This window comes from Meriones unguiculatus, chromosome 8 (assembly GCF_030254825.1).
Source record: "Meriones unguiculatus strain TT.TT164.6M chromosome 8, Bangor_MerUng_6.1, whole genome shotgun sequence".
NCBI lineage: Eukaryota > Metazoa > Chordata > Mammalia > Rodentia > Muridae > Meriones > Meriones unguiculatus.
In genome coordinates, this window is record NC_083356.1 from 16,156,309 (window position 1) to 16,172,638 (window position 16,330).

Sequence of the window (16,330 nt, forward strand, 5' to 3'; positions counted from 1 at the left end):
CAAGCTTTGGCCCCTGCCTTTGGCTGGAGCTACGGCACATTTCAACTGTACCTTCTTTATCCCATGTCATTTTCTCCTGGGAACATCTGTACCCTTCAATATTTAATCACTGAGGGAACCTATTGTGTACTTCGGGCTATTTCCCTCTTCTGTGAAGAATGGCACCTGTTGTCAGAGAGAGTTGAATAGAATTTGAACACTAACCACATAGCTGCTTATGGGTGGAGCCAAGGTCCTAAACAGCTCATTCTGAGTTGCTAGTGAAAGGAGGAAGTACAGCTTGAAGCCTGGGTCTCAAGGCCGGCCTGAAGCAACCCCGACCCTACACATGGTGTTTCCCCTGAAAGAAGGAACAGGCCAGCATGTGCTGTATAGGCTTAGTGAAAATGGGAACATATTTCTGTGTCTCAAGACTCAATAACACTGTATTGCCCTGGAAACTGTGATGGATGCCATATTGGGAGGAGGCACGGGCTCCTCTGTGCAAACTCCACCTCAGCCAGGCTTTTCTGCTATTTCTTCCAGTCACTCAGCACCCACTACACCCAAGACATCAAGCCTCGGGTATAAAAATAGGTCCCACCCCATCCTCAAAGTGCAGATGGCCTGGAAAGAGCTGCCTGAAGCCAGCACCCAATGCAGAAGGCTGGGGATGGGATAACCAGTCACCAATGGGCAACCAGGAGATTAAGCCACACCCAGCCTGGGGACACTGACAGAAAGCAGATCAGGGACTGTATCTCTGGTACCATCCCAGAGTGACTGCTAGAGGAGAACACAAGTGTGCATAAAGTATGAGTGTGCTAACATTTATCTATGCGCAGGGCTGTTACCAAACACAAAAATCAGTAGAAGTGATCAGTGAACTGGAAGAAAACTGGAACTCCAGAGAAGATGAGAAGGAGACCAAAGTTCTCTGACTGTAACTTGATAATGCAGCCAGATAAATCACCCTGTGTTATCTTTTTAAAATCTGCTTTTGGGATGGGGTCTCACTGTGCTTCCCAGGCTGGTGTTGAATTCCAGGGCTCAGGTGACTTCCTGGCTCAATCTCCCTGGTGCTGGGACCATAGGCTTATGCTACTACAAATAGTTTTTCTTGATTGGGTGTTCCCCCCCTCCCAGTACTGTGGAAGGGACCCAGGCCCTCCCTTGAGCATGCTTGGCAGGCCTTCTGCCACTAAGCTACGCCCCCAGTGCAATAATTTTAGATGGTTTCGAAAATTTAATTTGACAAGGAACTGTTGGCATTGTGCAGAAATAGATGAGGCAATATCTCATAACTCCTGACCGGCACTGAGGGCACACCACCATGCCTGTGACATTCAGGGCAAAAAAAACCCCACATGACTGGAGTCTTTGTAAAGCAACAGAAGGCATCTAAACCCAGCCAATCTATGTGCAACCTACCTGCATACCTCAAAAAACACCTGCTTCAGGAAACAAGCTGAGAAGAGGAGCCTAAAGAAGCAATGCATGATGAGAGCTTTCTTTTGCTATAAAGGACATTAATAAGACAATAGTGAAGCTGCAATAAGGTACAGCGACATAATGGCACAGCGACATCATTTCCTGGTTTTGATAGCTGCACACTGCACACTGTGGCTAGATAAGAGAATAGCCTTGCTTTTAGGAAGCATGGCAGAGTATGCAGAACTTAGAAGCATTGTTTCTTAAACAGACAACCAGGCAGCTCAGGAAAAAAAAAAAATATATATATATATATATATATAAATAGATAAACAGATGGATGAATGGATGGATGGGTAGGTGGATGAAAGATGGATGTGTGGGTGAGTGGGCAAGAGATGGATGTGGGTGGATACATGTGTGAGTGGGCGAGAGACAGACAGATGCGTAGGGGGGAGGACTAGTGGGTAAGTAGGAGATGGATAGATGTGTAGATAGATGGATGGAAAGGTGGATGGGAGATGGATGGATGTGCGGGTGGATAGATGGGTAGACAGACGAAAAAGATGGATATGTAGGTGGGAGATGGATGGATGTGTGGGTGGACGGCTAAACAGATAAGAGGCGGGTGGACACGTGGGTGGCAGATAATAAATGGGTGAATGCACGCATGTATATGTAAATGTATAGACAGCTGGATGGTGGGAAAGGAAGGCTTGGCAGATAAAAACTACAGACAAACAAGTGTGGCAAGAATGCTACCCTTTGAGGAATAGCTTCATGAAAATCACACAGAAATTCTTTGTGCTATTTTTGTAACTTTCTTCCAAGTCTGAAATAAAGTCAAAATAAGTTTCTGCAAAACAGAGGCAATCTCCGTAAACACCCTGAGTGGAAACAAGTAAGGGTGGCCTTGCACTCCTTGACAGCAGGGCCGTGAAGAGAGGGCGGAACCTTGCACGTGGCATTCTGATGAAGAAATGGATACTTCCATAGTAAGATATCCTCTTGGGGCAAAAGTGGCAGAACTGGACACACACCAGGCTTGGTGGTCCCAAGGCTGACGGTGGCCCTGGCACTTTGTTCTTTTGAGACAGGGTCTCATTATGTAGCTGTAGCTGGCCTCTAACTGACAGCCATCTGCCTCTGCTTCCTAAGAGCTGTATGCACTGCCTCGTTGGGGTGTTTGTGGACTTATGGGTTTTTTGTTTTGTTTTGTCAGGGTTTCTCTCTGTATCCCAGGCTGGCCTCAGAGATGCTCCTGCCTCTGCTTCTGGAGTGTTGGGATTATAGGTGTATGCCGCTGTGCCCAGCTAGTCCTGACACCTGCATGTATTATTGTGAGATAAAACAACTGAGTAAGTCTGGTGCTGCCTCTCTAGGAACCAAACAGTCAGTATGAGCTGAAGACACAATAAAGACCCAGTGAGGTCCAGAAGACATCCAGGAGTCTTGGATGTATGTTCCTAGAGAGTCACCTATCTGAACTCACACTGCCCAAGCCCTGGACTCTGTAGTGGTAGCTACAGCTACCATCCTGCAATCCTCAGTTGCTCTCTAAAGATCACTTTCCATTGGGGGGAAAAAAAAAACAAAAACAAAAAACAGGGCTGCCTTGAGATGGTTAATTTCAGCATTGGGACAAGAAGTGTTTGTGAGGGTGTTAGACTATCCTGTCCCACTCTGAACAGGCTCAGAAGTCAAGGGATAAGGCATCCGCAGACCAGAGGCAGAACTATGAGCACATACTCAGGTCATAACTCCATGACCATGCCTTGTTACTGGGGCTCCTGACAGTGGAGCAGGCACCCTCTCTGGTCTGAGGTGAAATATTCTAGTCATATTTAAAACTTTGTCACAAAGGGAGGAAGTCTATATCCCTGCCTTTCCCATGAGAACCACACCTCAAGGCAATCGTAGAGCAAAGAGAAATTTGATATGTTGGTTAATCAATAGAGCAAGAACTACAGACATACAAAAATGACCAGTCAGTTGAGATGACAGCCCTTTATGACATTAGGGACAGCATGCCCCAGGGCGATGCACAGCAATACCATCAGAGGTCTTCCCCTAACACCGACATCTGCCACTATGGATGAGGGATGGCAGACATGGACAGACCACAGTGCCCTATCCATAGAATCAAGTGGGGAGTTCCAGCCACTAAGGGTGAAGGCAGTAATAGAGAGAGAAGGCACCAAAAGACTGAGGAGAAGCACCAGCCGTTCCCACCCACGGGCCCTGCTGAGTATCGATTCAGAGTTGTCAAAAACCTATCAGGGAAATCCAGTCGGTCTCTGATGCAATCAGAGAAAAGCTGTCTGTTGTTCTACTTGCCATCTTGGTCTCTCAGCTTTTGTCATTAAAACATATTGCGATATCTACTAAAATATTTACAGATGAAGCGATAGAGCGCTGGCTGAGCTTCGCCCGACACGCCCAGGGAGGAAGGAATGAAAGCCAGCCTGGCCTAGAATCCGCTCCTACAGAAGCAGGTGTGAGTCAACAGAGATGCTCTCACGCTGTCAGGGTAAACACCACCCCTTAAGAGTCACCAAAGAGGGCAGTGGTGGCTCATACCTTTGATGCCGGCCAGCAGGAGCCATGAGGGCAAGGCCAGCAGACAACTGCTCCCACTGTCTCAATACGTAACAGAACAAATAGCTTCAGAGTCCTCTGAGGAACTCGGAAAATTCCGAGTTAGGTATGCTTGATTCACTAAAATCAACCTAATTGTCAGGGAAGAGGTCGCTCCTCTCCGAGACTACAACTGCTCCCTCACCCCACCTGCACAGCACAGGCCGGGGCTGGGTTTTGTTAAGCAACAGGCAACAGGCACACGTTCAGATAGATGGAAAGTGTCACATGGAGATATCAAGGTCCAAAGTCCACATCTATCTTGGTCCAAGCCTTTCCCTGAACACGCCTATGGTCACACGTGCCTGCCCCCATCTACACCTGCCCTCACGCACACCTGCCCATCTCCATTCTACAGTATCCCCAGACTGGCCCTGACGCTGTGGTAGTCCCCCCCTCCCCACCCCATAAGTACTTTTTTGTACTCACGAAGAAAGTGCTTTTCCAGTAAGGCGATTTCCAGATGACCCTTGATCTCATTCAGCCGATCAAACTCTGTCCTGTTGAAGTCCTGGACGCCTGCCGCCATGATGAGGGTCCCTGGACCAGCCTGGAAGGAAACCGCCAAGAGTTCAGAGGGCCACACAGAAGCAGCCTTGACTGATCCTAGCTGGTTTTAGGAGGCCCCAGAGCTTTGGGATGTCAGCCGAGACTCCTGGTGCTTTAGTGCAACCGATCACAAGAAAAAATATGGTATAGTTGGTATAATGGCCATAGGGCCCCCAGGAGCATCTTCCCGAACACATGAGACAAGGAAACATGGGCTCCACAACTGTTTGTGCTGGCATACCCTTCTACCTCAGGATGTTAGACAGCTCCTCGGACCTGACAGGAGGTCTTAAAAAATAACACACAAAAGCTGGGCATGGTGGTGTATGCCTTTAATCCCAGCATGTCAGGGGCAGAGGCAAAGGCAGAGGCAAAGGCAGAGGCAGGTAGATCTCTGTGAGTTTGAGGCCAGCCTGGTCTACAAATCAATTTCCTGGGCAGCCAGGATGAGAAACCCTGTCTCGAAGAAAACAAAAACAAAATGAAACACCAAATAACAACAACAACAACAAAAGTGGAAATAACACAAAAATCAAAACCCCATGTGAGGACTGGGAAGACTGCTCAGTGGTTAGGGTACTTGTCACACAAATATGAAGACCAGAGCTTGAATCCCCAGAGCCTTCATAAATGCCAGGTGGGCGTGGTACTTCCCATACTTGTAATTCCAGCCTTAGAAGGCAGAGACAGGGAATCACCAGCGCAGACTGGCTAGCAAGACTCACTATCACTGAGCTCTGGGTTTGATTGAGAGATCCTGCTTCAGTGAATAAAGCAGAGGAGCAATAAAGGATGATTCCCGACATCAACCTCATGCCTCCTCATGCACACTTATGCACATGGACTCACACACATACCCCTACACATGCAAACATGCATGTGCACGCCACCCATACCCATTTAACAATGGAAAAGGAAGGATCAAAACACTAAATAAAGTGTTAAACTTGGTTTCTGTTGTTTGGTTTTTGAGACAGCCTCATAACACAGTCCAGACAGGCCTCAAATTTATGATCCTCCTGAGTGCTGGGAATACAGTGAGTATTTCCACACCCAGCTGGCATTAGCCCTCTTGATGATAGCAACATTGACTGTGGTGCTGCAGAGGGAAGAAAGCATGACATGGTCCTGGCCAGGGTATGATCCAATCAGAGCAGTTACCCTCCAATGGAAGGCAAAGGGCATCTATCCTACACTGTGTAGATCAGAGGGAAAAATAGCTTGTAAGTGAGGCCTGTGAGGAACCGAGATGAGCATACTCCAGACCATGTCCTTCTCGTTGGCTTCCCAGAGAGCAAATTCCCCCACTGTCCTGTCCAAGGACTGGCTCTTGTCACAGTACCCACTGCCCCTGCCATAGGCATTAGACACAGCCACAAGTCCTGCTGACCACTGGGAAAAGAAAGCAGCCCCACCCAGCACCGCACAGCCTCCCGGCCGCAGTGGGAACTCACATGGTCATCCCTACAGTTGCACTCTGCTACTGACATGGCAAAAAAAAAAGGTACACAACTACCCTGCAAGCAACAGAGGAAACCTATGCACCTTGCCTGGGCACCCAAACCTCTCCTAAGCAACAGGACATGTGTGTAGACAGGTCAGCTGGGGTAGCACTGTGGATACGTGTGCCCTTCAGGGGCCACAGCCTGGGATGAAGGGGCTGGCAGGGACCAGAGGCTCTGCACAAAACCCACCAGTCCATGGATACACTGCCTGGACACCTGACCTGCACTTCCGGCGGCTCTGTTTACCAGTTTACCAGTTTATGGGGACATGGACCAGGTCCCCTGGTACAGTGGCACGTGGAAGCTTCGGGTGGCTGAGGCCACACGAACTTCTACTGTATGATCCACCCAAGGGGGTGGACTCCCCAGGTCAACGCTGACAGATGAAATCCAGCTAAGAGGCTCCTGCTCTAGAAGAAGCAGGAGCTCATGGGTATCCCGGCACCACCAAGCCCCTGCCCAGGATAAGAAAACTCTCCAAGAGGACATGCGTCCCAACCTGCGTCCTAGGTCACATGGCAATGGATCCCAAGGAAGCTCACAATCAGGTGGGGAGCCAGGTGACCCCTCCTCCCAGCCCAGAAACACCAGGCAGACATCGTCCACAGGTGGCTCGGACCCGGCCAGCCCCCAACTGAACGTACTAAGCCGGAAGAAAGCCACTGAGAGTCTTTGCTGTGGCCTGTGTGCAGGACTCCATATATACAGGCTAGTGAAGCTGCAGCCAAACCCCAACATGGCTGCCTGTCTCCAGCCCCATCGTGTCAACTAGCCCCTGACACGTTAAAGGCAGGAGGGTAATCAGATGCCTGACGTGGCTGTCTGTGAAGGGACAACAGAACTCACACAATCTCAAAAGCAAACTTCAGGACACCCGTGACCTGCTCATCTCTAACGCAGCTCTGGGCCATATGACCAATGGTCCCTGGCTAGCACCTAATTCCTAACTTTGCCCCCTTCCGACCTCTCATTGCTTCACTGCCTCCTGCTCCCTCAGAGTCTCTGCTCAGGCTGCTTCTGGCATGTGCACCCCGATTTCTTTGTCTCCACATCCTCTCCTCTGGCCCTCTTGTCTATGCACCTTCTAAAAGTTCGACTCATTCTCCCAGTAGTTGTACCTAGCCTCCCAGCACCAGCACACTAAGGCAAGGGCTATCTTAAAAGGGAGGTCATCAATGTTGAATTGAAATGGGATCCAGCCGCCCAGCAGCTCTGCTGTCCTATTCCCACTTCATCTCCAAGAAATGCCCCACACTGGCTGCAGCCTGCTCTAGCCTACAAGGAGAATGTGTTAAATATTTCACCAGCTCTGCTCATGGCACCAGCAGGCTTATAGCAGGAGTACTATGTTGGGCTTAGCAGGCCTGTCTGCTGCCCCATTTGTCAAGGGACCCTACAGCAGGAGTCCTAGGTGAGCCAGGCCAAAGGAGTGGGCACAGTCCATGCAGGACAACTAAGGCCCTGCTCAGGAGATGCCCAGCTATTAGGTTATGGGTTACATAGCAGAGAAGAACAGGAAGCAAGAACTACCCTGGGCAGTACCATGCTAAGGAAGGTCAGTGCTGCCAGCCCACCTATTCTCCTCCACTCAAGATCTGCCTTCCCTACAACCAATTCCTCCCTGGATCTCCTCAAGGGATGATGGAGGGAAGAGGGACCCTGGGATTCCCTAAGAAGTCAGGGGGCTTGACCTATATCACCTGGGAGATCTGGTCTGGAGCAAGGACATTAACCCTAGGAAAAGACAGTGGAGGGTTGTAAGCCCTGGCGAGCTTCTGGAGCGAGTGTGACCTTCATCTGCCAGAGCCGTCACTTGGCTCCAAATAGCCCTGGCATAACCATGCCCGAGGGGGTTGTAGAAGAAAATGAGGGGCTGTCAGTTGTTAGTGGGAACAAAGCTAGGGTGTGTACCCATGTCCCCCCATCCTAAATCCCTGCTTTGACCATTAGGGGATGTCTCAGAGCAGAGTCCCAAGACAAACTGCTCTGGACACAAATCCGTTCCCATGGGGATACCCCAAGGCCCCAAATCAAATCATAGGCCTATGAGTAGAAGGGAAGATGACATAGGAGCTGAAATGGAAGAATGGAGGCAGGGTGGGGGTGGAGGGGGAGTCCCTGGGTACTGGTCAGTATATGAAAGGAGGGAGAAGAGTCTAAGAATTCAGCAGTTAACATACAGCTTTGGAACCTTGTGCCTAGCCCAGCATGCTCCCACACGGTGGCCTGTGGCATGACCTTGGTGTAATCACCACCCAGGGCCTCAGTCTTCTTATCTAGATGCTGGCACTAGAAAGGAGCCTCATGTGCCAGGCACAGCACAGACACTCTGGCGCTCTTTGTGTCCTGGTTGTATGTGCTAGCCCTCTAGCGGCAGGGCCATGCTTCCGATCCCTGTTTGGGGTCACGATGGGACCACGGGATCATGGGATCCCGGATCCCACCAGTTTTCAGGGCAGCCCAGGAGACCAGAGTCAATGATGCCTCTCTTCTCAGCATGTCAGGTCAGGAAGGGTGAATCCCAAGTGAGGAGGCTAAGAAGGAGGCTTGGAGAAGAACCAGTATGTTCCAGCCCATAAGCCAACCTTCCTGGAAGGGAGCAGGGTAGCCACATAACAGGCAGGCAGCCGGTGCAGAGGCTGATAGTGAGGGGGAGGGGGCAGAGACAGAAAGGTCAACCTGATGCACTTAGCGGCCTCCTGCCAAAAGCGGCCAGTTCATCCTGGGATGGCCGGCTACAGTGAATGCTCGCTCATTTACATCCCTGGATGGTTAGACACTGGCCTCAGGGTTTCTACCCAACATGTGTATTCTAGTGGCCTCAGTGCAGAAGAGGCCACAGTTCAGGGGAGTCTCCTGACCCCAGCAGCAGTGAAGGTAAGGCCTAAGGGATCTGGAAAGTGACCAAGGTCTCCAACTCTGGAGTGACAAGGCCCCAGGGTGCTGTGCTGAAGTTCTGGTGTGATTCCCCCTGCAGGCTTCATGGTTCCCTAGGTGGCCCTTTCTCAGACTCAGGGGCAGAGTAACTGTGACCTGGGAGCCAGAGGCCTGGACATGGACGAGGCTGGGACAAAACCACTGTAAATTTACATAATGAAGTGCGTGTAAAGATGACCAGCTCTCTCATGATAAAAGCCAGGCAAGCCGAGTTGTCATTTTGGCTTGAATTGGCCGACACAGGGGTTGGAGGGAACCCAAGGTGGAGGTGAGGGAACACGGGCCTTTCAGCCAGTTGTGAGGATGAACTGCAATGTCTGGAGTGGAACAGTTCTTGGCAGCCATGGGAAGTGCCAGCACTCTCTCATATGAGTGGGAAGTGGCCTGTGTGGGCACGTGACTCAAAGACCAAGCAATACCATGAGCTGGAGGGCGCCAGGGTACCTCAGCAGGGAGGTCACTAGAGGCAGAAACGTGCATCTACGATGGGGGCCTGCTGAGCGAGGCAGCTCAGTAGCCCTCAGAGAGCTCCACAGCGCCCTGGTGAATGGGACATCTGTGCCACCCAGACCGAGAGAATCCACAGACCCTCGGCACGGGGAGCAGATGATGGCCCCATCACCTGGGAAAAACAGTGCAGCAGGCCTTCAGAAGCACAGGGCTTCCACGTGACCGAGTGACTCCAGATGCAAACAGATGTTTGAGAGAAACTATGTTCACAGGTGTTCTGTTGTTTGTCAGAGCCCCAAAGTGGAAGCAAATCTAATGGCTGCTGGTGCGTGCATGGATAAACAAATGTGGTCCATCTAACCTACAGGGTTGTTTTATTTACTTATTTTAGGGGTTTTGTTGATTTGTTGTGTTTTTGAGACTGAGTCTTGTTCTGTGGCCATACTTGCTATAACCTGGGCTAGCCTTGTGGTTATCTTGCTTTTTAGCCTCCCGAGTGCTGGAATTAGACACATGCCAACACTCCGGAAAATCAGGCGCACAGATGCACTTGGGACTGAATGCAGAGTCTTCCATATGTTAGGCAACCACTCCATTGCTGAGCTTTACTCCTAGCCTAAACCACAGGACATTATTAAGCTACAAAAAAGGGAAAAAAATGCTAGATACCAGAGGCCACATGCTGCCATTTTACAGGAAAATGTACAGAATAGGCAATGTTGGGCCACTGAAACAGCTAGATAAAGGCACTTGCAGCCAAGCTTGATTGCCTCAGTGTGAATCCTAGGACCCATATTGTGGAAGGAGAGACTCAGCACCATCAAGTTGCACTTTGACCTCTAAACACATGCCCTGATGAGCACAAGATCATAAGAGACAGAGAGATAAACAGATGAATAAATAAATGTACATAGGCTATCCTTGAACTCACAGAGATCTGTCTGCCTCTGCCTCCCATGTACTAGGATTAAAGGCATGCACTACCATACCTGAAAAAAAAAAACAATCCTAAAGAACACGCAATGCCACAGAGAGAGCAAACCAGCAATGTGCAGGCCTGAGGCTGGGGAATCACCAGCCTAAAGCAGGCACAGTCCCTCTTAGGCTGCCCAATATAAAGCCTACACTGAGAACCACTGACTCAAACTCACGCAATGGCCCCATGACATGATGAGGGTGCTGCTATTTGCCTGGCAACAAACCAGCCAACGACCAAAGGTTTCATGCTGGCGTCTGGGCTCCCAATATCTCCAGGAGGCTGCACAAAGCAAAGGGCCACCGCACCCCCAAGGTGGAACATGGGTATTGGAGAATACCTACCACCGTGCACCCTGACCTGGGTGCCCTGGATAGCGACCCCAGAGCAGGGTCTACATGAGGCAAGACAAAGGTTCTGCAACGGATCTGGCCTGGGGGAGCCTCTGAGTCGAAAGTTTGTGGGTGCTAATACCTACCTGTATGCTAACGATGGGCTGACGAGTATCAACACACTTAAGCCTCAAACCTAACCAGGACAGAGGGGTGGGTGAAGGGCAAACAGCATCACCTGGTCTGCTCTCTAGCCAGTAACCTGGCACTCTGCACAGTGCCCCAACCTAGAACCTGTTTTTGTTTCTTCAGGACTGAACTCATGACAGGGATTTCCCATAAGTCCTGGCCTCCAGGTCCACCTGGAGCAGTTTTCCCACAGGATCCCCTAATGCCAGAAGGTACAAGAGCCTAGGTCCCAGCTCTGACCTTGCTGAGACCTCTGCAGAATCTATTCTCAGCTGCAGCCTGGGATGCCACACCTACCTTCCAAATCAACATGTCCCCGGGACCTTCCTGCCACACAGAGAGTTTCCTATACACCAGAGATGGCCCGTCCAACTTGTACCATGCCCTGGCATGTCCCTTCTTAATCTTCTGTGACTCTCAGGAGCCCTCATTCTTTAAACTATACCTCAAAGCTAGTCACCCTAAAACAACCCACCTTCAGCATGGACCCTCCCTTGCAAGGGCTCCTAGTATCCCCTAAATCCACCATGACACCCTGGTGACTACAACAGATACCAGGGGCAGACATTCTCCCTGTGACGTCAAGACAAGCAAGGTAGTAGGATATGCCGATTTTAAGGTCACAAGCTTACCTGCCCTCTCCACTCACCAGGTGTCCCAGCTCTGGCCCAATGTTACCCAGAGCAGTCACAAGAACATGTGTCACTCCCTACCTAGGCCCTACCATCAACCCATACCCAAGCTCATTTCTGCAATGAGGGTCCCCAACCCTGTGTGTGGCCACGGGCTGAGGCCACAGCCTCAGAATCCTCCGCCAGCCCAAGCCTAGCTATGTCACCAGCAGGAGGACCAGGGCTGGCCAGACATCACAGGGTGGCAGGACACATGGGGTAAGGGTACCCATGGTCTGCGGAACGGGAGACTCTTTCTAACTGTATCTCGCTAGACCCTGCAGCCGCTAAGTGGCCAAGTGAGGCTGTGACTTGGGGCGGCTATCCCCAGAGACCCATACACCACCCTCTCCTCTCCACACTGCCTCATGTTACCTCAGACGTGCACACCCTCAGGTAGATGAATCCAGGTTCAGTCCAACTCTGCCACACAATTCTGGCTAGACACACAGATGGGCAGACAGAGCGACACCCAGGAGGACAGCCATTTTTCAGCCTCTGAGTGGGTTCTTTTGGCCATTGAACCCAGAATCTTACAGGTACACATATGTGTATGCATGTGTGTATATTTATGCATGCATGTGAGTGTGTATGTTTATATGTGCATGTATGTGTACATGTGTAACTTTGTGTGTATATGTAGATGCATGTACAAATGTGTGTGTGTGTGTGTGTGTGTGTGTGTGTGTGTGATTGTTTGTGTGTGTGTAGGGCAATTCTTGTCCCTGAGATGCTCAATCCAAAGACTCTCATCTCACCCAGACCCACGCCTTGTACACCTCTATACCAGCACTAGGCAAGACACAGTTTTTCTGTCAAATTAAGTCTCTACTGCTCTGTACTGTCACCTGCAAAACAGTACACACAACGCTAGAAGCACGACCCACCCTTAGGCCAAAACCTAAAGGACTAGCCATCACCTTTGAACCCTAGGAACAGCACCAGCCAAACACACCAGGAGGCTGGGTAGGAAGGCACACGGCCCCACCCACCTGGCCAGGCGGCATAGGGCACACAGCCAGGCTGTTAGGAGGCAGCACTGGTAAATTATTAATCTTGCCAGGAGCAGTACACAGTCACCATCCTATTATGAAGCATTAATAATACAGCAGCTAGGAGAAGGCCAGTGATCATGGCCACATCTGGAAAGATCCCCAGGCTCAGGGGCTGAGAGGGAAAACCAGTGGCCATCAAGTCCACTCAAGGATGCCGGGGTGCTTCGGAGGGGGTCTGAGCAGATACCCACACCACGGCCAGCCGGGGACTGAAGAGGCCTATCCAGAGGAAAGGCTGCAAGGTCCTTCACTTGCCCAACTCTATAATGCACTCCCCTGCCTGACACACCCATGAAACACAAGCTCTGGGAGGCAGGGGCCCTTGGTTTGTTCACAACAAAGCCTCACCCTGGCTAGGGTTCTCCAGTGATACCTGATGCCTGGACAAAGAGCTCCTTGCCATTGGCCACCGAGTGGACTAATGAGGGCTCAGCCAGTGGCTGGGTCAGTGACATACAACCTGGCATGGACATATAAGCTGGATGCCAGTAGCTTCTAGGCCAGCCTCATCCTGCCCCATCGCCACACCAATGCTGGGTTGGGTGGGGCGGTGTCAGGCCAGGCTACAGCGCTGTGTTTATATGAGACAATTCCCAATGTCTCACATAACACCCAGAAAAACCAACAAACAAGACAAAGGAAATGCAGCCTCTAAGGCAAAGTTTGGTATTGACGTCCCGCTTAGACAAGGCCCTGTCCTGGTGCGCTCTGTGGACAAGGAACAGGGAACTGGGCCTTTGAGCTTGTCTAAACAGCAGGCATGTTCATGCTCAGTTTGGCCACCTATGAATGACCCCACACATGTACCCCTGGCCCCTCCCCAAAACCCCGCTGTCCATATTGAGGGGTGGAAAAGACTCTCGGGGACTGGCATACTCACAGGGTCCCTGAGCTCCTCACTGTCCCGGGGCGAGGGCCGTGGCGTCTTCAGAGGGATCTCGTCTCCACACTCGGTGTCCGAGGCATTTGGGGACTCGGCTAAGTCAAGGAAGTCCTCTCTCTTGTGGCCTCTGAACCTGATCCTGTCCAGCCTCCTGAGCATGTTCAGCACGGCGCTCCTTGGCCTCACCTGGACATGACGAGACGGTTCCCTGCGAGAGAATGAGACGTGTCACTGGCTGCCCACCGCCTGGTGCCCCTGCCACGTTTGGTTCCGGCTCTGTGTTGAGGCTGAGAGTAAGCACCTAGCTCTACGATGCATGGCCAGATCTGACCAGACCAGCCATCTCCCAACCACAGACAACCTGGCCAGCTGCCGAGGTTCCTCCTGTACAAAGTCCTAATATAAGGAAGCCCTAGGGAGGCTCTCCTGGCCACACAGATGGTCTAGCCTGGGTCACCATGGTATGACGGACTTAAGGGTAGGGGGATAACCTGAGCTGGGGAAAAAAAAAAAAAAAAGGTTGACCGCTCTCTAAAATACTAAAAGACTGGAGACTGGGTTACGTACTGCCTGGGGACAGCACCAAGGCTGGGCCTGAGCATCAGCTCTGCAGACTCCCTGCAGGCCCAATGCAATCTGTGGGAAATCAGGCAGGGACTGACTCCATCATACTTTCACCTGCTCAGCTTTCCCCTTCACTTTTGAATACTGGCTTGGCCTGGGAGGCTCAGCTGTTATAACAAAGCCCTCCCAGAGTGGACTCAGAAGTTGGGCAAAGGCCTCATACCCTGTCACATTACACGCTGTGTGCTACATGCAAAGCTCACATAAATTAACAGATAATGTGTACTAAATGATGGACACCTCCTGGAGGCCTGTTCTCCACCCCTCCATCCTAACTGGACCAGGAGAGCCATGGAAACCTTCAAAATCCCCAGGAGGCAGGGGGAAAGGGCTGCTTTTCCCCAGTGTCCAGCTGGCCTTGTTCCCAGGCTTAGAGCAGGGCTGGCTGGTTAGGCAGGGAAGGCCCCAGCTCCAACCATACAGTCCAGATCTAGGGATACAGGTCAGGACCCACAGGCCGCCCTTCCCCCAGATCCTGCCCTGACAGCTTTAAGAGCCCTGGAGCCCCAGGGTGCAGTACACAGATATGCCTGGGCTCCAGCCTGTTCTGCCGCTCACAGCCTTTCCGAGCTGAGACTTCTGTCTCTGAAGCAGAAATGATCTGACTAGGCCAAAGTATTCTGGGAATTCAAGATGACACATGATGAGGGCCTGACCCCAGGCCTGGGCCTAGGCCCAGTCAACCACAGGATTGTTTTCATGCAGGCATAGCCAGGGGAGTGAACTGTGTGGACTCTTTGCAGCAAGATGGGAAGAGCTTCCTGTTCAGGGCAGCAGCACGGAAGCCCTCAGCGGACAGATAAATCACAGTCTGGACATAGTCTTGCAACAGGCAAGCCTGCCTGCCCCAAGGCTCCTGCTCTCCTTGACATCAAGGCCCAGGGCAAGATTCACCAGTGGTGGAAGCGGTAAGACTCGGTCAGGATGTATCAGAAGCTGCTCTGGGGGTCAGGAGGGAACAGCTCAGCTTTTAGAATTCTTGCCTGGCATGGATGGAACCTTTGTTTCAATCCCCAGCACTGTGGTGATACATGTCTGTAACACTAGGGAGATGAAGTAGAAGGGTCAGCAGCTCAAAGTCAACCTCTGCTATATAGCAAGTCCGAGGCCAGCCTGGACTACGTGAGAGCCCATCAGGAAAGAAAGGAAAACAAATCAAAAGCAGGCCAGGGTGGGGGAATTGAAGAAAAGTAGGAAGGGAAGAAAAAGAAACTGCTGTGCTCTCACTGTAGAACAGTGGCGGCATTCAGCACGTCAGAAGGACCAAAGTGCAAACCGACCCCCCAAGGGAATTGGAGCCTCACCTACACCCCACCGTAGGCAGCATGGTGGGTGGGGTGGGCAGTCACTCAGGGTGGGAGCACACATCAGTCACGTGAAAACGTGTCATAAATAGGAACTATGAATTCAGGGGTAACACAGGGATATTAAATTAAAAAACACGCAGCAAACCACCTGAAAGGAGATAACGGTGTACATGGAGAGACTGAGAGTAAGGGGCTGGAGAGATGGCTTAGCAGAGTCAAGAGCATCAGCTCCTCTTCTAGGGGAGCCAGTCCCCAGAACACACACTGTGGCTCACAACTATCTTGAACTCCAGTTTCAGGGGTCGGGTGCCCTCCTCTGACCTCTGCAGGCACCAGGCATGCATGTGGTGCACATCATACATGCAGGCAAAACACTCACAATATACAGAATATAAAATAAATAGATCTAAAATAAAACTTTTAAAGGGACTGAAAAATAAAATTCACAAAGCAAAAAAAAAGTATACAAACTATTGGACAAATGTAAAAACAAAACAAAACAAAAATAAAGCTCACACTTGTTTAAAAGTAAAAGCGTGGAGGATGAAACAGGAAACGCTGTACGCAATGTGAGCGAGCGTTACACATTTTCCAGGACTGCATATATAAACAGGGGTGCGGCGGGGGTGAGGAGACCACTTCCTAGCTCAAAATCTGGCGGCGTGTCACCAAACAGCAAAACAGCGCACATTTACACGGCAGGTGCTTCAGGGTCCTGGCACACAGATCTGCAGAGCCAGCGGTCCACCTTGTGGGACCTGATCCCATCATCAAACACAAGCGGGAGAGGGCACACCTGTGTGTT

The 16,330-nt window shown here is 51.0% G+C and overlaps 1 protein-coding gene across 2 annotated transcripts in view; it reads right to left on the reverse strand.

Annotated features, from left to right (window-relative positions):
- Gramd4 (GRAM domain containing 4) overlaps positions 1–16,330 on the reverse strand; it is a 75,877-nt gene that overhangs the window by 31,054 nt on the left and 28,493 nt on the right. For both annotated transcript variants that reach the window (XM_021659082.2, XM_060388867.1), the window contains exons 2-3: positions 13,592–13,802; positions 4,477–4,597 (exon numbers count right to left, since the gene is read on the reverse strand). In XM_021659082.2, coding sequence (XP_021514757.1) covers positions 4,477–4,597; positions 13,592–13,802 — 332 coding nt within the window. The remainder of the gene's footprint in view (positions 1–4,476; positions 4,598–13,591; positions 13,803–16,330) is intronic.